Raw genomic sequence first — 24,228 nt, 5'->3', positions numbered from 1 at the left:
TGAGTTGGGTTTAAGGCTAGTTCAGCGAACATGAATAAAATTCAGGTGCTAAATCCAAACCCCATTGAAGTCAATAAGCTGAATGTTAACCACTTGTGGACCGCCCACCGCAGATGTACTAGTACGTGATCTGACACTTCCAGGTCTGGGGTGTGCATGCGCGCCACCGCCGGCCCGCTCCCGCTGTGATTAGACACAGTGGGAGCTGATCGGCAGTTACGGTGGACCATAGGCGTGCGCAGCCCATTGCATTAGGGTGTGCATCCAAAAGCTCAAACACACATGCCTTTTCTCTGCTGAGGCACTGGACAGTGAACGAATGGGAAGTGCTGAGTGGTTTTCCTTTCATTCACAAACTGAAACATAGTAAACACAGTTGACTATGCTTCGGTTATTAACCACTTCAGCCCCGGAAGGATTTACCCCCTTCCTGACCAGAGCACTTTTTACGATATGGCACTGCCTCGCTTTAACTGACAATTGCGCGGTCGTGCGACATTGCAGCCAAAAAAAATTGACGTTCTTTTTTCCCCACAAATAGAGCTTTCTTTTGGCGGTATTTGATCACCTCTGCGATTTTTATTTTTTGCGCTATAAACAAAAAAAGAGCGTCAATTTTGAAAGAAAAAACAATATTTTTTAGTTTTTGCTATAATAAATACCACCAAAAAATATATAAAAAAAACTATTTTTTCCTCAGTTTAGGCCGATATGTGTTCTTCTACATATTTTTGGTAAAAAAAAATCGCAATAAGCGTATATTGATTGGTTTGCGCAAAAGTTATAGCGTCTACAAAATAGGGGATCGATTTATGGCATTTTTATTATAATTTTTTTTTATATTAGTAATGGCGGCGATCTGCAATTATCATGACTGCGACATTATGGCAGACACATTGGACACTTTTGACACTATTTTGGGACCAGTGACATTTATACAGCGATCAGTGCTATAAAAATGCACTGATTACAGTGTAAATGACACTGACAGGGAAGGGGTTAAACACTAGGGCGCGATCAAGGGGTTAAGTGTGTCCTAGGGAGTGATTCTAACTGTGTGGGGGATTGCCTCACTAGAACATGACAGAGATCACTGCTCCCGATGACAGGGAGCAGTAGATCTCCGTCATGTTGCTAGGCAGAACATGGAAATGCCTTGTTTACATAGGCATCTCCCCATTCTGCCCCGATCGCGGGCCCCCGGCAGACATCGAGTCCGTGGGACCCGCGGGCATGGTTATGGATTACCTGCCCACAATGCCACGATTTAAAGGGGACGTACCTGTACGCCCATTTGCCCAGCCGGGCCATTGTGCCGACGTATATCATTGTGCGCTGGTCGGCATGTGGTTAATAAACACAGTGAGTGTTTTCATTTAGAAAAGGAAGGGGCCGGTAAATGGCATATTAATTAGCCTCTTCCCCCACTCTCCTTCCTGAAAGATCCCCCACAGGAGCCAGGGTCAGAGGAGAAAAGCCAGCAGCACTGCGGTGCAGGGGGCGCAACACGGGGGGGGGGAGCCTGGGCAGTAGGGGGAGTTGGCACTGCACAGAGTGATTAGGATGTGTCCAGGCACACCTGGCACAGCCCCTGCGCACGCCTATGCGGTGGAACAGCAACCGCCAATCCTTCGGGTACAGAGAGAGAACGGCAACCTGCCTATGTAAACATGGCAGATCACCGTTCTGTTAGTACAGGAGGCATAGATCCTGTGTTCCTGCAAAGCAGGGGCACTGATCCATGCCTTCCACTAGTACAAGCACCTCCCCCGTAGTAAGAAAACACCAGCTAGGCACACAGTTAAAATTTAAAAAAAAGACAGCGCTGTGTCCAGGTGTATTATACTAAATGATCAAACAATACTAAAAATATCAAGTGTGTGACATAAATAAAATGTTCTATCAATATAATGATCTCCAATATCAACAATCTTATAGTGCTAGTGGAATATCTATATATCGGAAAAATGAAACTATGTGTTGTACAAACCAAATTAGATCAACACCACGTCACCCATAGAATGACAAATGAACAAAAGCCCAAATACACACAAGTGTACTTTGGAAAAAATGTTGTCAAACCAAAAAAACAGGAAGGTACTGTATAAAAATAAATAAAAGCCCACATACACATATGTGTACTGTGGAAAAAATATCAAACCAAAAAAAACAAAAAAAGATACATAAATGTGTCCAAAAAAGAGCAACAAAAAACAGTTTCAGTAATGTGTCAAAAAATGTATATACAATCTTGATCCAATCCCATGTGTATCCAAATGAAACAGCAATATGACAATTCCTTCTTCTTATCACTATCACAGTGATCACCGCTAAGTCACTTAGTGCCTTTGTGTTTTCGGAAAGGGTCAGGGACTTTTTCTAAATGCAAATTGGTGCTTTTTTTCTCTTTTGGTTTAAAAGAATTCAATAGAGAATCTGCAGAAAAGCAAGTAGTGCATTTCTGCCACGATTTGCATTTTTTAATCTGCCCAACAACAAATTTGTCAAAAAAAAAAGGCATAAAAATGCAGTAAAAAAAAATCTCAAAATGCACAGCAAAAAGCACCGCAGAAACGATCAAAAGCAAACTGCATAGGTGTGAATTGAGCCTCAAGGGGGGGTGGTTGTCGGGGAGAAAAAATGGGGCTCAACCGCACATTTTTTCCACGCCCAAACCGCACATCCAAACTTTTAGCCTAACAATTAACTAAGACTCCCCAGAGCCCCTGATCCTATATCTGGGAGTGGAGACTCTCCCCCACCCCTCGAGTGAATGTACATGTTTAGTTAAAGAATGATTTTAAAGGTTAGACAATGTTTGGGTCAGTGTTGTGTTTGTTTTTACGTCACATTTTACTATATACATAACATAACTATATACATAACATAACTAAATACATAACAACTACATGGCAAATGAGGTTTAATGTAGAAAAATGTAAAATAATGCATTTATAATGCAAAAATATGAATGCAATCTATACACTGGGGGAGAACCTCTGGGGGAATCTAGGATGGAGAAGGACCTGGGGGTCCTAGTAGATGATAGGCTCAGCAATGGCATGCAATGCCAAGCTGCTGCTAACAAAGCAAACAGAATATTGGCATGCATTAAAAAGGGGATTAATTCCAGAGATAAACGATAATTCTCCCGCTCTACAAGACTCTGGTCCGGCCACACCTGGAGTATGCTGTCCAGTTCTGGGCACCAGTCCTCAGGAAGGATGTACTGGAAATGGAGCGAGTACAAAGAAGGGCAACAAAGCTAATAAAGGGTCTGGAGGATATTAGTTATGAGGAAAGGTTGCGAGCACTGAACTTATTCTCTCTGGAGAAGAGACGCTTGAGAGGGGATATGATTTCAATTTACAAATACCATACTGGTGACCCCACAATAAGGGTAAAAAAATTTTGCAGAAGGGAGTTTAACAAGACACATGGCCACTCATTAAAATTAGAAGAAAAGAGGTTTAACTTTAAACTCCGTAGAGGGTTAGTAAAGATGGCTAGATGGTACCAGAGGATACAGCACCTCATCCCCTAAATAATCAAACGTTAAATGGGTGTGTGGACAAGGGATTATAGCGGTGCTAGGGTCAGGAAGATTAGAGAAGAAAAGATAAAACAAAAAATACTAAAATTACAAATTTTATTAATAGTCTATCAAAAATACAATGTACATTATAAACAATTCATACAGTAATTATACAAATTTTGTGGATACATGTACTGTAAGTGACCCTAAGAATGGTCAAGTGGGCCAGATGGCAAGTGGCCGTTGAAGGAGGGGGGGCTCGTTTTCCTACATGTTTCGCCAAAACATTGGCTTCTTCAGGGAACAGGAGCTCATAAGGTGGATATATATAAAAAATTCTGTGTGGTGGACATGAAAAACACATGTTAGAAATATTAATTTGACCAAACACTGCATAGTAAAAACAATAACACACTGCAACTGTGGCTGGACATTCATGCGACCCTAAGCTCCACACCACTAAACGGAACTGCGGACATACCTGGGGCGTCAGTGCCCAAGACGGGAGGGAAGAGAGGGAGAGGGGGAACACAGCCACCCAAGGAGATCCCCACCGGGGAGCAGGCAGACCGCGCCGTAAATTATGCCTGCAGGGGGCATACAGTAGACCTGGCAAAGGAATGTAAAGATAGTCATGTGTCATAATGCACTGTGGTAGTTATTCCAGGAATAGAGGGTTGCACATATGTGCATTGTATTAAAAAGAGAACAAAAAATATATGTATATAAATAGGTATAAATGTATCTATATCTCTGGAAGAGGTGCGGACTTACATGTATATCTAAAAGCTGTAGAGAGGCAAGGTCAGGAAGTGCCTGTGATATATGTATGCACACAGCAAGGAAAGGACATCAAGGTTGAACCATATCTGCAGACCACTTAAAGTAGGCCTAATTAGAAAAATGAATAGTGTTAGGGGTCTTGCTGTTGTTAACTGGGGCCAGATATGGTAGTTTATGCCTATACTTACTTGATGGTATCTGCTGTAAGAAAAGATTCTCATAGCTGTACATTCACAGGTATATAGTACCGGTGCTGGGATGAAAAAGGGATAAAAGTAACAGTGGATCCTATATGAAATATAAAGGAAAAAAGGAGGATCAGAAAGGTAGGAAAATGGAAGCTTTAAAATGTACTTGGGCACAGGTGAGGCTAGTGAAAAGGAATCTGTTACCTAATTCATCATGAAGCACACCGTGTTGCTTGAGAAAATCAGTGTTAACCACCAGAGTAAGAGGCCGGTCCAAAATAAGTTCTAAAAAGTATGTAAAGGAATAATAAATAATTCATGTAATGTGTTTACATGAATTATTTATTATTCCTTTACATACTTTTTAGAACTTATTTTGGACCGGCCTCTTACTCTGGTGGTTAACACTGATTTTCTCAAGCAACACGGTGTGCTTCATGATGAATTAGGTAACAGATTCCTTTTCACTAGCCCCACCTGTGCCCAAGTACATTTTAAAGCTTCCATTTTCCTACCTTTCTGATCCTCCTTTTTTCCTTTATATTTCATATAGGATCCACTGTTACTTTTATCCCTTTTTCATCCCAGCACCGGTACTATATACCTGTGAATGTACAGCTATGAGAATCTTTTCTTACAGCAGATACCATCAAGTAAGTATAGGCATAAACTACCATATCTGGCCCCAGTTAACAACAGCAAGACCCCTAACACTATTGATTTTTCTAATTAGGCCTACTTTAAGTGGTCTGCAGATATGGTTCAACCTTGATGTCCTTTCCTTGCTGTGTGCATACATATATCACAGGCACTTCCTGACCTTGCCTCTCTACAGCTTTTAGATATACATGTAAGTCCGCACCTCTTCCAGAGATATAGATACATTTATACCTATTTATATACATATATTTTTTGTTCTCTTTTTAATACAATGCACATATGTGCAACCCTCTATTCCTGGAATAACTACCACAGTGCATTATGACACATGACTATCTTTACATTCCTTTGCCAGGTCTACTGTATGCCCCCTGCAGGCATAATTTACGGCGCGGTCTGCCTGCTCCCCGGTGGGGATCTCCTTGGGTGGCTGTGTTCCCCCTCTCCCTCTCTTCCCTCCCGTCTTGGGCACTGACGCCCCAGGTATGTCCGCAGTTCCGTTTAGTGGTGTGGAGCTTAGGGTCGCATGAATGTCCAGCCACAGTTGCAGTGTGTTATTGTTTTTACTATGCAGTGTTTGGTCAAATTAATATTTCTAACATGTGTTTTTCATGTCCACCACACAGAATTTTTTATATATATCCACCTTATGAGCTCCTGTTCCCTGAAGAAGCCAATGTTTTGGCGAAACATGTAGGAAAACGAGCCCCCCCTCCTTCAACGGCCACTTGCCATCTGGCCCACTTGACCATTCTTAGGGTCACTTACAGTACATGTATCCACAAAATTTGTATAATTACTGTATGAATTGTTTATAATGTACATTGTATTTTTGATAGACTATTAATAAAATTTGTAATTTTAGTATTTTTTGTTTTATCTTTTCTTCTCTAATCTTCCTGACCCTAGCACCGCTATAATCCCTTGTCCACACACCCATTTAACATCCGTAGAGGGTTCTTTACTGTAAGAGCGGCAAGGATGTGGAATTCCCTTCCACAGGCGGTGGTCTGAGCGGGGGGGGGGGGCATTGATAGTTTCAAAAAACTATTAGATAAGCACCTGAACGACCGCAACATACAGGGATATACAATGTAATACTGACATATAATCACACACATAGGTTGGACTTGATGGACTTGTGTCTTTTTTCAACCTCGCCTACTATGTAACTATGTTATTTTACAACAAAACAACAGCATTATGACTTTTCTGAAGAAAGCAGAAGACGTTTGATTTCAAACTGTCTCTATAATTCAGTGTCCTCCTTACTTCTCACTCATTCAGTTACACTGAGTTTGAAACGTTTCAAGTAATTTTTTTTTGTCAATATTTTTTTTTTTTTTATGACAACATAAATAAAAAATGAAACAAAACTAATTATACAAAACAATTATAGATTTTTTTTTTAAATAAAAGGGAAGCTTTATGTGACTGAAGGTGAAAATGGAAGGTACTCCTGGATGGGGGATTCCGGGTGGTGATGGAAGGTACAGTGACCTGATAAAATAAGTGGGGCCCTAGCAGTGCCAGATTAAACTCCGCGGAGGTCTTTAGGCAGTCAAAACCTTGGGAGCCCCCCCAATGTGGGTTTCTGGAGGTTTCTCCTGTGCGCTTTCTAGTGGGATAACATTGAAATAAGTAGTGTGCACATCAGCTGCTACATGGAGATGACCATCAGTACTGTACATTACACAGGCGTAGGTTGCACAATTTTTTTTTACAGACTGACAACTGAAAGAAGATGAGCTTTGATCCTCAAATTGTAATGTGAACCTGATGTCTATGACTTACGTACTTTAGGTTGTTATTGGATATATTACAATAAAGTGATTGCATATCTTAATGCATCTACGCATTAAGATAAAAAACCTTCTGTGTGCAGCAGCCCCCCTAATACTCACCTGAGCCCCATCCCTATCCAGCCATGTTGCACGAGAGTCTCGGCTTTCCGGGACTCCCCCTCCTCATTGGTTGAGACAGTAGCGGGCGCCATTGGCTCCCGCTGCTGCCAATCAAAGTCAATGAGCCAATGAGGAGAGAGAGGGGGCGGGGCCGAACCACGGCTCAGTGTCTGAACGGACACACAGAGCAGCGGGTCAGCTCGGGTGCCCCCATAACAAGCTGTTTGCTGTGGGGGGCACTCGGCAGGAGGGAGGGGCCAGGAGCGCCAACGGGGGACCTGAAAAGAGGAGGATCCGGGCTGCTCTGTGCAAAACCATTACACAGCAGGTAAGTATTATGGGGCATACACACGGTCGGACTTTTCGTCTACAAAAGTCCGACAGCCTGTCCGACAGACTTCCGGCGGACTTTTGGCGAACTTGCGGCGGACTTGTGGCAGACTTTCTAACGAACGGACTTGCCTACACACGACCACACAAAAGTCCGACGGATTCGTACGTGATGACGTGCACCAGACTAAAATAAGGAAGTTCATAGCCAGTAGCCAATAGCTGCCCTAGCGTGGGTTTTTGTCCATCGGACTAGCACACAGACGAGCGGATTTCGGGGTCCGTCGTAGTTACGACGTAAAGATTTGAAGCATGTTTCAAATCTAAAGTCCGTCGGATTTGAGGCTGAAAAAGTCAGCTGAAAGTCCGGGGAAGCCCACACACGATCGGATTGTCAGCCAGCTTTAGTCCGTCGGCGTCCGTTGGTCTTTTGTAGACGAAAAGTCTGACCGTGTGTATGCCCCATTAGGCATGTGCAATTCATTTTGTTTCAAATTAGTTTTTTAACGAATTTCGACAAATTGGTTAATTCGGAAATATCCGAATTAACGAAAACCCATTTAACGAATTTTTCTAAATATTCGTAAATTCGAAAAATTAGTAAATTCGTAAATTCATACATTCGTACATTAGTAAATTAGTGAATTTGTAAATTTGGAAATCTGAAATAATAATTAACTAATAATAACTTAACTACTATTACTAGTAACTATTAAATTATAGGTATTTATAGGTATTATTATAGGTATAGGTAATTTCCTTCCAAATTTGGCTGTTAGTGAACGTAACTCATACAAATTTATCCGAAGGTTATGAATGATCCGAAATAACGAATGCCGTATCCAAACGAATGGAACTTAATGAATTAATAATAATAAATAACAATAATAATAATACAAACTTTTTATTATTATTATTTATTATTAATTTGTTCCGTTCCATTTGTTTAGATGCGGCATTCGTTATTTCGGATAATTCATAACTTCGGATAAATTCGTATTTGTTACGTTCACCAACAGCCAAATTTGAAAGGAAATTACAATACCTATAATTTAATAGTTAGTTACTGTTTCAGATTTTTGAATTTTCAGGGTTTTTTAATTTTCAAATTTCGAATTTACAAATGTACGAATTTACGAATGTACGAATGAACAAATTTACGAATTTACGAATTGCGATCATAACGAATGCCCTGAAAAACGAAAAAAAAAAAAAACTATTGAAGCGAAAACGAAAATGAACAAATTTTTTGGCTGTGCACATGTCTAGTAAGTATAACATGTTTGTTATTTTTAAACAAAAAAAAAAAAAAAAAAACAAGACTTTAATATCACTTTACTTCTCTATAGAGTCTTTAATGTAAAGTTTTCATTTCTTTGAGTTGATTGATTATTTCTATCTTTTGTAAACAATTTAAGAAAGCCTCAAGCGTTGTAATTTTTTTTCAAGATATAAATAAATATTAATTTAATTCCCTGGTGTGGGGGCCCTTAAATGGCGGGGCCTGTAGGCCATCGCCCAATCTACCTATTTGTTAATCCAGCACGGGTCCTTAGGGGTCCTTAGGGGTCCTTTGCCCTTTCATGAATGGGGTTTACACCAGTGACTGCCCATACTGGATGAGGCTCTCCATTGTACATCTGGAGGTACCCCCAGCTGAGCACCTTGGCTGTGTGTATTACATCTCTCACATCTATGTATTCCATGCTATTCCAGGTCATGTGGTACAGTATGTATTTATCATGTTGCAGATATTATTTATCATTGCATGCGTATTATCTGATAGTCATACATCATACAGACATTAATATGTCAGGTCTGCGGGATGATAAAGTATTTGTGTATGTATGGGTATCTCAAGTTAATGAGCAATACATCATTTCCCAAAGGCTGGTTCCTTTCATTCTGTATTACATTTCTAAGAAGAGAACCCGTTTCCACCGAACTGACCTCACACAATTAACTATGTGATCTAGTTAGAAAATCCTCAGAGATTTGCTACTTTTTCCACTAAGGAATTTTAAAAGGCTCATTTTTTTTTTCTAGAAGAGCTGAGGAAATTCTCATTGTTTCTGCAATCATCTGTTTTTTGTTTTATTTTTACCTGAAAATGACTTGTAAAAAGGCTTAAAGTGGAGAATATTGGAGGGAAAAGCGTCTTGATGCTCAGGGTGTTGATACAGTTTTTAGGGGCAATGGAGCGAAGAGGAAAAATTGAAGTGTATCTAAAGCCAAAACTTGTTTTTTTTTAAATTGGATGGAGTGATGGGGGGGTCAGATCCTTGGGCAGATTTTAACAGCTGTTGGTGTCCCAGCTTAAAAGATTCACCTTCTCTATTCATCATGGCTAAATTTGGAAAATCCAAAATTTTGCATTATCAGAACAGGAATAGAGGGGTGCACCTGTTCCAGCGATGACTGGCTTATGCCCCGTACACACGGTCGGACATTGATTGGACATTCCGACAACCAAATCCATGGATTTTTTCTAACGGATGTTGGCTCAAACTTGTCTTGCATACACACGGTCACACAAAGTTGACGGAAAATCTGAATGTGGTGACGTAAAACACGTACGTCGGGACTATAAACGGGGCAGTAGCCAATAGCTTTCACTCTCTTAATTTATTCTGAGCATACGTGGCACTTTGTGTGTCGGATTTGTGTACACGTCGGAATTTCCGACAACGGATTTTGTTGTCGGAAAATTTTATAGAAAGCTCTCAAACTTTGTGTATCGGAAATTCCTATGGAAAATGTGTGATGGAGCCCACACACGGTCGGACTTTCCGACAACAAGGTCCTATCACACATTTTCCATCGGAAAATCCTATCGTATGTACAGGTCATAGAGGGAATATGGTTCAATTTGGAGGGATTTCCTCTCCTTTTTGTATCAATAGGGCAGGGATTAAAGGGTAATCCCCCAAAGAGAAACATTTCTGTGCTTTATTTAAAGTGAAAAAAGTCTCTGACTGTAAAGCTGCTCATACAGTAGTAGAATTTTGTTAGACATTGTTTGTTTAAAGAGCGTTCACTTTCTAATCATTGTTGGGGTCAAATCAACATTCGTTTTTAACCACAGTGATGGGAAAATTCAAAGGAGCAAGATGGAAAATTGTTCTTCAACAAACAAATATCCAACAGTGGAGGTGGTTTTCAGTTGGGAAAGTCCATTCGATCCAAAATCAGATGTTAAAAGCAAACACTTTTTTTTAACTCCTTTTGAAGGACATTCATCAAGCCATCAAATTTTCATAAATACCTCCTCAGGTATCTTCTAGATCAGTGGTCGCTAACCTTTCAAATTTTGGTCCTCCCGGACCACTAAACTCACACTTTTCAATCCTCAGACCCCCCCAGACCTTCCCCCTTCTCCTCAGATCTCCCCAGACCTTCCCTCTCCTCTTCAGATTCCCCCCAGACCTTCCTCCTCCTCAGATCTCCCCAGACCTTCCCTTTCCTCCTTAGATCCCAAAGACCTCCCCCCTCCTCCTCAGACCCCTCCCCCAACCTTCCCCCTCCTCAGACCCCTCAGACCTCCCCCTCCTCCTCAGACCCCTCCCGCCCAACCTTCCCCCTCCTCGGATCCCCCCAGACCTTCCCTCTCCTCTTCAGACCCCACAAGACCTCCCTCTCATCCTCAGACCCCCTTAGGAGGTGCACCTGTTCCAGTGACGGCTGGCTTAGAGAGAATTTGGTTCAATTGAAGGGATTTCCTCTCCTTTTTGTATCAATAGAGCAGGGCATGAAGGGTAATCCCCCCAAAGCTGAACATTTCTGTGCTCTATTCAAAGTTAAACTGTAAAGCTGGCCATACACTAGTAGAGTTCCATTAGACATTTTTTGTTTGAAGAACATTTGTTCCATTCTCTAATCGTTGGTGGGGTCAAATCAACATTAGTTTTTGACCGCAGTGATGGGAAAATTCGAAGGAGCTGGATGGAAATTTTTCTTGAACAAACAAATCTCCAACAGATCCGAATAGTTTTAATCAGGAAAGTCCATTCGATCCAAAATGAAATGTTAAAAGAAAACATAATTTTTAACTCCTCTTGAAGGACATTCATCAAGCCATCAAATTTTCATACAAATTTTTGTTTGTAATAGTATATAGCCAGCTTTACTCTACTCTACCAAAACCTCTATGAGAATTGTCTGTGTGTCTCCTCAAGTATCTTCTAGGGCATTGCTCTTCAACATTTCGGATCTCGCGGACTACTAATCTCACAATTATGAACCCCGCGGACCGCTAACATGAATTTTACAGGCCTACACACAATGCTCCGGCTCTCTGTCCCCCTCCTACAGGATCACACTGTTGCCTTATACAAACATTGCTCCGGCCCTCTGCCCCCCTTCCATTGGATCACACTGCTGCCTTATACACACAATGCTCTGGCCCTCTGCCCCCATCCCACTGGATCACACTGCTGCCTTATACACACAATGCTCTGGCCCTCTGGCCCCCTCCAGCTGGATCACACTGCTGCCTTATACAAACATTTCTCCGGCTCTCTGCTCCCCTTCCACTGGATCACACTGCTGCCTTATACACACAATGCTCTGGCCCTCTGCCCCCCTACCCCTGGATCACACTGCTGCCTTATACAAACATTGCTCCGGCCCTCTGCCCCCCTTCCACTGGATCACACTGCTGCCTTATACACACAATGCTCTGGCCCTCTGCCCCCCTCCCACTGGATCACACTGCTGCCTTATATACTCAATGCTCTGGCCGTCTGGCCCCCTCCCCCTGGATCACACTGCTGCCTTATACACACAATGCTCTGGCTCTCTGCCTCCCTCCCCCTGGATCACACTGCTGCATTATACACACAATGCTCTGGCCCTCTGCCCCCCTCCCCCCTGGATCACACTGCTGCCTTATACACACAATACTCTGGCCCTCTGCCCTCCTCCTACTGGATCACACTGCTGCCTTATACACACAATGCTCTGGCCGTCTGGCCCCCTCCCCCTGGATCACACTGCTGCCTTATACACACAATGCTCTGGCTCTCTGCCTCCCTCCCCCTGGATCACACTGCTGCATTATACACACAATGCTCTGGCCCTCTGCCCCCCTCCCCCCTGGATCACACTGCTGCCTTATACACACAATACTCTGGCCCTCTGCCCCCCTCCTACTGGATCACACTGCTGCCTTATACACACAATGCTCTGGCTCTCTGCCTCCCTCCCCCTGGATCACACTGCTGCATTATACACACAATGCTCTGGCCCTCTGCCCCCCTCCCCCTGGATCACACTGCTGCCTTATACACACAATACTCTGGCCCTCTGTCCCCCTCCCCCTGGATCACACTGCTGCCCTACACACACAATGCTCTGGCTCTCTGCCCCCCTCCCCCTAGATCACACTGCTGCCTTTTACAATACACTGTCAATATTGAACCCTACGTTCTAAGTCTGGGATGCCATTAAAATTCATGTGCGTGTAAAGGCAGGCGTCCCAACACTTATACAATATAGTGTAAGTCATGTCGGTGACATTGCTTTGTTTATAAACAAAGCCAATGTTTACCATTTCAGTCCTGGCATTTGAGGCTAATTTTCTACCACAATTTTGTTAAATGATAAAATTGGTAATTTTGCTGCAAAATCAAAACTTGGCTATATCAGTCTGCTCATTCCAACCAGCAAAGGTCCCAAAGCACCATAGCTCGATAGTCATCATATTGTTGATAGAGTTTCTACTTAGAAGCCAAGCACGCATACAGTACATTTTGCCCTAGTTGTCTGATGCCACAGTTCACCTACTATTCTCCTCTCACGAAAATCCACCATCGCTGTGATCATTAATGGCAGGTCTGCTAGGGAGGGGGCAAAATCATCCCAAAGGTGCAACATTGCTTACAATGCATCATCCTTTTTGTTATTCATACAATCCATTAAATCCTTTTAAAGTCAAAGATTTAAAAAAAAATAATGGAAAGCCTCAAAGCACAGGAACATAAAACTTCTACCTCGTCTTCTTGCAATTCTATGTATTTAGCACACCAAGCAAAATAGTAAAGATGCCGATAAGTTTTCCCCGAAGGAAACAAAAAGCTGCTCACCTTTCCCGTAACGAAACAAACAAGTTGTGCAGGTTTTTGCAGGTATAAACATTATATTTACAGAGCTGAGTATATATGGAGAGAGGTCAGCACCAAACAAAAAACATATAATACAAATGTACCAACATCCCTGAAAATGGTAAAGAAAAGATTTATTGAGAATGGGACTTTAAAAGTACTTCATATATATATAGAAAAACAATTAATTTAGTAAAATTATAAATCATTTATTCAAAAAAAAAGGATATACATTTAAGGCACAATAAAAATATACAACTACAGTTACAATCATGGTCCTGGGTATGCACACCTATCTAAACCCTGACCTAATGAGAAAACTGGAGTTGTATATACATAGTTCCTGCGTACTAGAATTTCGACATGTTTCGCCGAGACGGCTTCATCAGGAAAAGGACGAAGGCATTCAGCTACTAAGTATTAAAATCAATGAATTATACAGGACCTTAGGTGTAGAAACAAAAAACAAAATTAAAATCAATTAACATTTCACAATACACGAAGAAAATTTTTTAATTTACATAGTAATATATCCTGGTATGTTTGGTCAGCACATGGGTGGGCGGTTTAAAAATCTCAATTAGTTCAATTACTAGGTATGTGATGATTGTGTAAACCACGGATTTTATTGCGAACCCAATAATGTTATTGGAAGTTAGAGCATAAGTATAACTTGTATTTGTATTGTGGAAGCTGCACCGGTATAGGGTTAAGGTAGGGGGGTGGGAGAGGGAGGTGGGTGGGGGGGGGGAGAGGGTTTTGGTACATGTTGTACTGTTGTATTATTATGAAAAATGAAAAATAAAAAGAAATAAAAAATTTTTTTATGTTAAAAAAAAAAAAATGTACATAGTATAACATTGTAAATGCATGATTCATATTGGTATGTAAAAAAAAAAAAAAAAACACAACCCCCCCACCCCCCCCCAAAAAAAAAACACACACAGCCCAGAGCCCCAGCCCCATACCTTGGTGGGTCCTGGAGTGAGCACAGCCGGGAGGGGGGGGGGGGGGCGAGCCACAAATTACAGAGTGTACAAAAATACATTCCACTGAAGGTGAACTCCAGGCAGATATAACAGGCACAAATTAATGCAGTTTTGTATTTATTAATACATTATTAAACTATTATTTTTTAATTAATACATTAGAAAAAAAGAGAGACTGTTAGCCTCATCCCAATAAAGTAGAAAAAGGAACAGGCCTCAACTGGAGTATACCCCCGTTGCCTATAGAAATAGGACTATAGCACAGCAAGGAGACAGCAACCAATAAAATAAAATATAGTCTTATTTATGCAATATTAAAAAGAAAAAAGATCAAAACAAAAATAAACTTGTATCCCATGTATATTCGTGAGGTGAAGCCCTCTCAATATTACAGTTTATATTACAGTTTATAACCATATACAGACTCAGATGATAAGCAGTCCAGTATAGGTGGGATGGACTTATCCCAATACCTGTAAGGTCAACGCGTTTTACCAATAATTTGGCTTCTTCAAGACCCAGACATACAGAGAAGGCAAATGATCACTCGGCGTTGAAGGATGTCTGTCCATCAACGTCTAGGGCGGGCATAGGAGCACAACAGGTCCAAAAACCCCAGAGGAACAACAAATGTAACCACACGTGGCCAGGACAAAATTTGAATATAAGCAAGCAGACCAGGTATACACCATATTGCTTAAAGTATTGGGACCCCTGCCTTTACACGCATATAAACTTTAATGGCATCCCAGTCTTAGTCTGTGGTGTTCAATATTGGGTTGGCCCACCCTTTGCAGCTATAACAGTTTCAACTCTTCTGGGAAGGCTGTCGACAAGGTTTAGGAGTGTGTCTATGGGAATGTTTGATCATACTTCCAGAAGCGCATTTGTGAGGTCAGGCACTGATGTTGGATGAGAAGGCCTGGCTTGCAGTCTCTGCTCTAATTCATCCCAAAGGTGTTCTGTCACATTGAGGTCAGATTGGTGCAGGCCAGTAAAGTTCCTCCACCCCAAACTCGCTCATCCATGTCTCCATGGACCTTTCTTTGTGCACTGGTCCAAGTCATTTAGTGAAGGGGAGGATTATGGTGTGGGGTTGTTTTTCAGACGTTTATTCCAGTGACTCTTAAGGCGTCAGCATACCAAGATATTTTGAAAAACTTCATGCTCCCAACTTTGTGGGAAAAGTTTGGGGATGGCCCCTTCCTGTTTCAACAAGACTGCGCACCAGTGCACAAAGCAAGGTCCATGGTCATGTTGGAGCAGGAAGGGGCCTTCCCTAAATGGTTCCTACTCATAATCCCCCCTCCATCAAATGATTTGGACCAGTTCACAAAGCAAGGTCCATAAAGACATGGATGAGCGAGTTTGGGGTGGAGGAACTTGACTGGCCTGGACAGAGTTCCAACCTCAACCCGATAGAACACCTTTGGGATGAATTAAAGCGGAGACTGCGAGCCAGGTCTTCTCGTCCAACATCAGAGCCTGACTTCACAAATGCGCTTCTGGAAGAATGGTCAAACAGTCCCATAGACACACTCCTAAACCTTGTGGACAGCCTTCCCAGAAGAGTTGAAGCTGGTATACTGTAGCTGCAAAGGGTGGGCCAACTCAATATTGAACCCTATGGACTAAGACTGGGATGCCATTAAAGAGGAACATTTACCTATAGGTAAGCCTATAATATTTCCTAAACATGTACAGTTTAGGAGATATTTACATTGCATGCAACCAGTGACATCAAGGGCGCATGCGCTCTAAAGGAATGGCCATGGGTGCCGTTCCTTCTGAGCCTCATGCCATGAACGCTGGGTCCAGCACGAATGCGCAGGAGTGACGTTATCGCGGCTTCGGCCAATTACAGTGTCGGAGACGGCGAACCCTGAAAGAAACTCAGGGGAAAATGTCGGTTTGCGGGTGCCGCTGCAACAGCTTCGTTCTAAGGTGAGTATTTCATAATGAGCTAGTATACGATGCATACCAACTCATTATACCTTTGTTTTGCCATTTTTTTTTTTTCCGGAGGTTTACAACCTCTTTAAAGTTCATGTGCGTGTATACATGAATCCCGTGTATTCCTTAAGATGGAATTATAACAAGCCCAGAGATGTAAACAGGGTCAGTCACAACAAGATGTTCCAAACAAACCCTGGCCGCCCGTGGCCGAACCCCGCTAGACACATTGGTAGAAATGCTGGTAAGCTTCCCCGCAAGGAAACAAAAATCTGCTCACCTTTCCCATGACTAGGCAAACAAGTCGTGCAGGTGTTTGCTTACAGGTACAAAATATTATCTGTACAGAGTGTAGAAAAATACATTCCATTAAAGCTGAACCCCAGGCAGATATAAAAAGCACAAATAAATGCAGTTTTGTTTCTATTAATACTTTATTAAATTATTATTTTTTAATTAATACATTATTACATTTATAAAATATTAAAAGAAGTGCAAGCAGTCTAAGTACTGAACTTTACCTTGGTAGCAGCTTCTTGCAGTTCCCACAGGGGAATTCAGTACAGAAGAACTCAGGTAAGTGAAGAGGTAAGCAGCATTAGGAGCCAGTGCTGTAGTGCTAGTAGAATGCGGTTAGGAGGAGAGCGCAGAGTGACAGCGAGATACGCTCTTAAATGTGATACTTCTGTTTTACAAACCCTTTCCTTTTTTATAGTTTTTTTGCTCTTATTGTAGGGCTGCTGCGGAAGATGACCCTTACTCTCGCATGAAGCAAGTTTTGAAGTGGTATTTGTCTGGATTTTATAAGAAGCCAAAGGTAAAAAGAAGGGAACAGTTCCATTTCTTCATCATTTCTAATCCTTCATGTCACTGGCATCCTATTTCAATAAAGAAGAAAACAAAAGTTAAATAACCAGCACATAGAAGATGTATTCCCTTTGTCACTAAGGAATACATGTAAATTAAGTTTTTCAGTTTTAACTGCCATTTTCACCTTCTCAAGGAAGATGACAAAGAAGACTCTGAAGTCAAACTTTATAGACATATAAGATATATCCACAAAGGCTACACCACCCCGCACATGGTTCTCCTGTCCCAGTGCCTCACTTTTGGCTAATTTACACATGCAGTCCCCTCTTTCCATAGACAAAATAAAAGTTAGGCATACTCCAGTTAGGCCTATTATCCGTGATTAAAATGTTTGGGTCTTCTTCATTTGGACCCAGGACTTTCGCAGGAATAGGTTACGTTTTTGCACGTGATTTCAACTGCCTGAATCTCTTATTCTAATGATCATTCTGCATTTTTTTTTTACGGAAGGTGACCTCTGCTTTGGAATTTGTATGCTTGGATGATTCTGATAGATTGACTTTTTACATGAATAGGGCAGTCATATTCTACAGACCAAATACAGGGCAAAGCAATAGGTTTGCTCTAATGCTCCCTACCTAGCAGAACTTTCCTTAAACCTCAACCTACCCCCACGGCCACTCCCTTCAGCGTCTTGAGGCAAGAAATGAAAGCGTGGTCACTCTATTCAGAGCTAATACAGGGATGTGGACTCTCTCCCCACCTCTAAGGGGCAGCACTGGGCCAATAGCCAAGTACCAGTGCTGCCATATGGGAGGAAGAGGAGTCACATGCCCTTCATATTAAAAACTACCTGATATGTTTTTTTTCCTCTTGAGGTTGAATGTAGTGGCAGAACAGCAAAGGTAAGTATGTGCTGCTGGGGAGGGACAAATGAACCTGTTGCAGATTTGTTTTTAAAATATGCAAACCCAGACCTCCAAAGTTCCATGTCCCCATCTAAAGATTGTAAACCAAAACTGACCATTATGACTTCTCGTGTTTCTGTGCCACAGGGAATAAAGAAGCCGTACAACTCAATTTTGGGTGAGAAGTTTCGATGTTGCTGGTTTCACCCACAGACCAACAGTCATACTTTTTACATAGCAGAACAGGTAAATACTTCCAGTGGGGTTGATTTGCTAAAACTGGAGTATGCGAAATCTGGTGCAGCTCTGCATAGAAATCAATTGGCTTCCAGGTTTTATTGTCAAAGCTTAACCTCCTGACGACCACCCACTGTCGTTTGACGGCGGCAGAATGGCTCACCTGCGCAAATCGCAGTAGTTGTATGGAGGCCGCTTTAAGGGGTATAGCGGGCCCGCCGCGTCACTGAGGGGCCGGTGCCCTGCCTGGCGGCTGCAATGTCCGCCTGGCACCCGCGATCACTCCTGACAGAGCCAGAATGGGGATGTGTGTGTGTAAACACACACATCCCCATCCTGGCAGGGGAGAGGAGACAGATCATGTGTTCCTAGTATATAGGAACAGCGATCAGTCTCCTCCCCCAGGCAGTACCATCCCCCCTATAGTTAGAACACACTGAGAGAACACATTTAACCCCTTGATCGCCCCCTAGTGTTAACCCCTTCCCTGCCAGTGACATTTATACAGTAATCAGTGGCTATTTTTAGCTCTTGATCGCTGTATAGATGTCAATGGTCCCAAAAAAGTGTCAAAAGTGTCCGATCTGTCCGCCGCAATGTCGCAGTCCCGATAAAAATCGCAGATCGCCATCATTACTAGTAAAAAATAAATAAAAAATGCCATAAATCTATCTCCTATTTTGTAGATGCGATAACTTTTGCGCAAACCAGCCAATATACGCTTGTTGCGATTTTTTTTACCAGAAATATGTCGAAGAATATATATCGGCCTAAACTGAGGAGGAATTTTTATTATTTTTTTAAAATTTGGGATATTTATTATAGCAAAAAGTAAAAAATATTGTGTTTTTTTCAAAATTGTCGCTTTTTTTGTTTATAGCGCACAAAATAAAAACCGCAGAGGTGATCAAATACCACCAAAATAAAGTTCTATTTGTAGGGGAAAAAAAGGACATAAATTTTGTTTGGGTACAACATCGCACGACCGCGCAATTGTCAGTTAAAAGCGACGCAGTGCCGTATCGCAAAGAATGGTCCAGTCAGGAAGGGGGTAAATTCTTCCGGGGCTGAAGTGGTTAATTGGACAAGCTGATGTTAGAAGCTGATTGGCTGCCATGCACAGGTGTACCAGCACCAGCGTTAGTAAATCTCCCCCAATGTGTATGTTCACGAAGAACTCAATATAAGGAAAGCAAAAGTGTGTGTGTATTCAAAATGTACTTTTCTTGCAGGTAAGTCATCACCCTCCAGTGTCTGCCTTTCACGTCAGTAATCGGAAGGATGGCTTCTGCATCACTGGGAGTATTCTGGCCAGATCCAGATTTTACGGTACTGATCAGCATCAATCTGAATGCACAACTGATAAGCTTTGCTTTTGACATTTCTGCCTAGTTTTAAAGTGTTTGCCAAAAATATTTTTTTTTTCTAATTTTGGATAGAGTGGAGAAAGATTAGAACCCCTTCTGAGTTTTACTGCTATCTAGGGCTCCGTTAAAGCCCCACCCAGGGCTGCTTTTAAATTTACCCATGCAGTGTGGGGCAAAACACCACTGCGTTGGTGAATGCTTTTTTTGGTTCAGGGGACAAGCAAAAAGACTTGCCTCATTCAACCCTCCAATAGCCTTTCTCATTTCCGAATCTCCGAAAGCCTCCCAGTCTGACTGGTCACAACTCTCTGACGTCACCCACATACAATGCAGGACCAGCAGTCCTACATTGTATGGGAGGACGATGAAGGCCGACCCAAATCTCAGAGTATCAGGCAGAGGAGGAGACAGGAAAAATTGTGCTACCAATAGTCTAGTTTGCTGCAATCAAAAATACATGCCACCCTAGGGTTGGATATTAAATATGAATTAATGTGTGGATTGGGCTAACTCCTAAAAAATTAATACCATAACACTTCTGATAACCAAAATATATGTAAAATATAGAACAAAAATATGAAAAAAATATATTAAAAAAATAAAAAAAAAATAAAGAAATATAAAAAAAATTATATATATATATATATATATATATATATATATATATATATATATATATATATATATATATATATATATATATATATATATATAGATAGATAGATAGATAGATAGATAGAGATATCTCTCTCTCTCTATATATATATATAGAGAGAGAGAGAGAGAGAGAGAGAGAGAGAGAGATATCTCTCTCTCTATATCTATATCTATATATATATATATATATATATATATAGGTATATATAGCTATATCTATAGCTATATATAGATAGATAGATATAGATATATAGATATATATCTCTATAGATCTATAGAGATATATATATCTCTATAGATATATATATCTCTATAGATCTATAGAGATATATATCTATATAAATATAAAATATAATAATAAAAAATATGAAAAAAATGTGAAAAAATTAATTTTTCTAATTTTTTCTATTTTTTTCACATTTTTGTTCTATATTTTATACATTTGGCACTTGCACTTAAATTATTGATAACTATTTGTTGTTAATATTGCACAAAGATTTTTTTACATAAGGGGTATTATATTGTGGTGAAGTTTGGGCACATATATAAATTGTCAGCATGAAGAAAAATACCCGCAAGGAGTTCACACATAAATAGATAATAGATTTTTTTTTTTTTTGGTTATTAGAAGTGGTATGGTATTAATTTTTTAGGAGTTAGCGCAATCCACACATTAATTCAGAGGAGGAGACAGAAACACAAAACTGACAAGTCTCCCAGAAGTTCAAGTCATCCCCTGCTCTGTGTCTGTGTTGCTTTTGGAGAGTTCCCTTCGCTTTTTGCCTGGTAAAACGTAATCCGCAGGACAGGTAATGAGGGGAGCCCTGGAGAGCAGCAAAAAGCTGACAGGGTTTCTAATCTAATAAATAATATAATTTTATTCAATAATGTAATACAAAATAATGAAATTTGTCAAACTAAGAAAATTCAATAAACATCCCGTGTGTGATAAATTTTGAAAACGAGGTACAGCACAAAGTCCGACGTCACAATCAGGACAATGGAACCTGCTTTCTTTTCGGACTTTCTTTCCATTGCCATCGCTCTTTGAACAGCAAACCACGCACATCCTGGTAGGTGCGGCCTTTTTTTGCGGTTGGCGGTATGTAGTCCATAAAGTGACGACCAGTCAGGCGTTCTGGGTTGGCAACGTCAACAGCACGTCGTCCTGGTCTGTTCACAGCTACTGATGGCATCTGATGGGTGACAAAAATCTGCCCAGCCGCCTTCCAGATAAAACCAAAATAAACAAGAGGCTTGTCACCCTTTGCTCTGTACAGGATATTTGCATTCCAAAGGCATTGTTCCAGGAGATGCATGAAGGTCTTCTTATAATATTTTTTTTGCTGTTTGCGCTTAGCCGGATAAAATTACATTGCCTGATCGGCTCTGTCGACACCTCCCATGGTGTTATTATAGTCTATCACGACTTGCGGCTTCAGCACATCTTTCCCACCCTTTGTGTGGACCATGGCAGTGGGAGGTATTGTGCACAGTACTCATGAGACACACGTCCTTCTTGTCTCACCATCGCATTGCCATCATCTTACCCTTCTGCCAGGCAACCATTTCTCCGGCTTTTAGTTTTTTCTTGGCAAACATAGATGGCATGTCACGTCGGTTAGGCCTAACGGTACCATACGCATCAGTCTTGTTTTGAAGCAAAACCTCATACAGTTCCGGAGACGTGTAGAAATTGTCCATGGTCACACAACATCCCTGGTTGAGCAATGGCTCCAGCAGTGTAAGGAGAGATGATGTGGCCATCCCATAGCCGCTGTACCTGGGGTTGAACTTCGTGCCTTTACCGGTGTATATGACCGAATTCCATATGTACCCAGTGGATGACTCACAGAGCATGTAGGATTAGATGCCAAACCGCGCTGGGTTTGATGCCAAACCGCGCTTTTTTGGATGCAATAAACTGTATCCAGCTTAGGCGTCTTTTGTAGGCCATCAAACTTTCATCCACGCTGACGTCCCTTTCTGGCACGTAGGTCCGCTGGAAATTGGTCACAATAATTTGGCATACCTCACAGATTTTTTTTTTTTTAGTTTGGGCGCAGGATGCATGGCCTCATCAAATTCTTTATTGTTCGTGAAGTGGAAATACTTCACGATGAGGGAAAACCGGTATTCTGACATCACGGTGCCAGAAAAACGGAGTGGCCAGTAACTTATTGGTGGCCCAGTACCATTTCTGGAGCGGTTTTCCCACCACCCCCTGAAGAATGATGAGTCCCAGAAACTGCCAGATGTCCTCTTTGGTCACCGGGTTCCAACTTTCTGCTTCTGGAAAACCTGGCATGCAGCGTAGCGGATTGCTGCTCTTGGTAGCGATTATGTCTCTGTGACAATTTTTTCAATTGCCTCCTCAGTGAGGAATAATTGCAGGTATGACAGAGGGTTGTCACGCTCAACATCTACCTTCATCCCAGGTGATTCGGTGAAGGGGAATCTTGGGGGCGCTACCTGGTCCGTATCGCAGTCAATAGGGCACCAGGTGCGCACATCGCTGAGGTCGGGTGCAGGATCATCACTGTTGTCACTTGCCAGATCAGTGTGAGACGACAAATCTCCCCACGACTCACTATCGCTCAGTTCTGCGAGGAACTCCTTGTCCCTGTCACTGTCGCTGTCACTCAACTGGTCCAAAAAATGCTTTTGTAGTAAAGTGGCGCTTTTTGATGCCATGTTATAAATATTTTATGGGCACAAATGACAGTAAAACGGCAGGCAAGGGGCACTGTACAGTGATCAAGTGCCAGATCTGAGATGATACAGTGTAATCCTCTCAGATTACAATGTATCACCTCTTTTATGTGCGTGTCACTTTTGAATGTGTGAATTGTATATAGAACGGCAGCTTACTGCATTTTTAGTGCCACATCCAGTATTAAAGCTAAAAAAAAGACAATCCCCTAATGGTGGACTTTTAAGGCACATGAAAAGTAAAATAGTGTTTTGGTACAAAATCATATCAGTCATGTAACATATAATATCCGGAATGCATATTTAACATCAATGTAGATACAGTAGTATAAAATACTCTTGCACCCAACGCGTTTCGGAGTGTGTGTATCTCCTTCCTCAGGGGTGGGTATATGCAAGAGAAATTTCTATTCTAGAGAAATATATTGAAAAACAAGATAAACATCTATTGTGTCACACATATATATATAATAATCCATAAACAGTTTTAGCATTTTACACTTACATATTTGGAATGAATTACTGAATTAGCATTCCGTATAATCCCAATTAAAAACAATAGAAAGGTAGGTCTGCCAGAAAGATTCCTAATAAAGATACAGTACAGTAGAGCTGCACGATTAACCGTTAAGAATCGAAATCGCAATCTTTTCCTCTTCCCGATCTTCTAAACAGCATGGGATTCTTTCTAACAAGTGCAGAGAGTTCTCACAGCTGGGAAAGAAAAAAAAATCCTGGCAGCCTGACAAGTTTAATCACAACACACAAATAAGTAGAAACAAAGTATCTTTTCGTTCTTATATCAAAGGAAAGAACTCTAGCGTAAATGAAGGAAGTTTAACCATTTAAAGACCAAACCTTTTCTGACATTTGTTGATTACAATTAAAGCGGTGTTCCACCCACCCCACTCATCTGATTCCTCCCCCCCTCCGGTGCCACAATTGGCACCTTTCAGGGGGGTGCAGATACCTGTCTACTACAGGTATTTGCACCCACTTCCTGGAATAGACTCCTGCGGGAGTCACGCCCCATCCCGCACCCCCCCCCCGCTGTCTCCGGGGAAACACACAGGTCCCAGGAGATAGCGGGGACC

At 41.5% G+C, this 24,228-nt stretch overlaps 1 protein-coding gene across 3 annotated transcripts in view; it reads left to right on the top strand.

Moving 5' to 3' along the window:
• OSBPL5 (oxysterol binding protein like 5) overlaps positions 1-24,228 on the top strand; it is a 209,883-nt gene that overhangs the window by 146,785 nt on the left and 38,870 nt on the right. For all 3 annotated transcript variants that reach the window (XM_073604157.1, XM_073604155.1, XM_073604156.1), the window contains 3 exons: positions 17,179-17,260; positions 18,309-18,407; positions 19,631-19,727. In XM_073604157.1, the coding sequence (XP_073460258.1) occupies positions 17,179-17,260; positions 18,309-18,407; positions 19,631-19,727 (278 nt within the window). The remainder of the gene's footprint in view (positions 1-17,178; positions 17,261-18,308; positions 18,408-19,630; positions 19,728-24,228) is intronic.

The sequence above is a fragment of the Aquarana catesbeiana genome, linkage group LG11, assembly GCF_042186555.1.
Source record: "Aquarana catesbeiana isolate 2022-GZ linkage group LG11, ASM4218655v1, whole genome shotgun sequence".
In the NCBI taxonomy this organism is placed as follows: Eukaryota; Metazoa; Chordata; class Amphibia; order Anura; family Ranidae; genus Aquarana; species Aquarana catesbeiana.
This window is presented reverse-complemented; position numbering and strand designations above follow the sequence as displayed.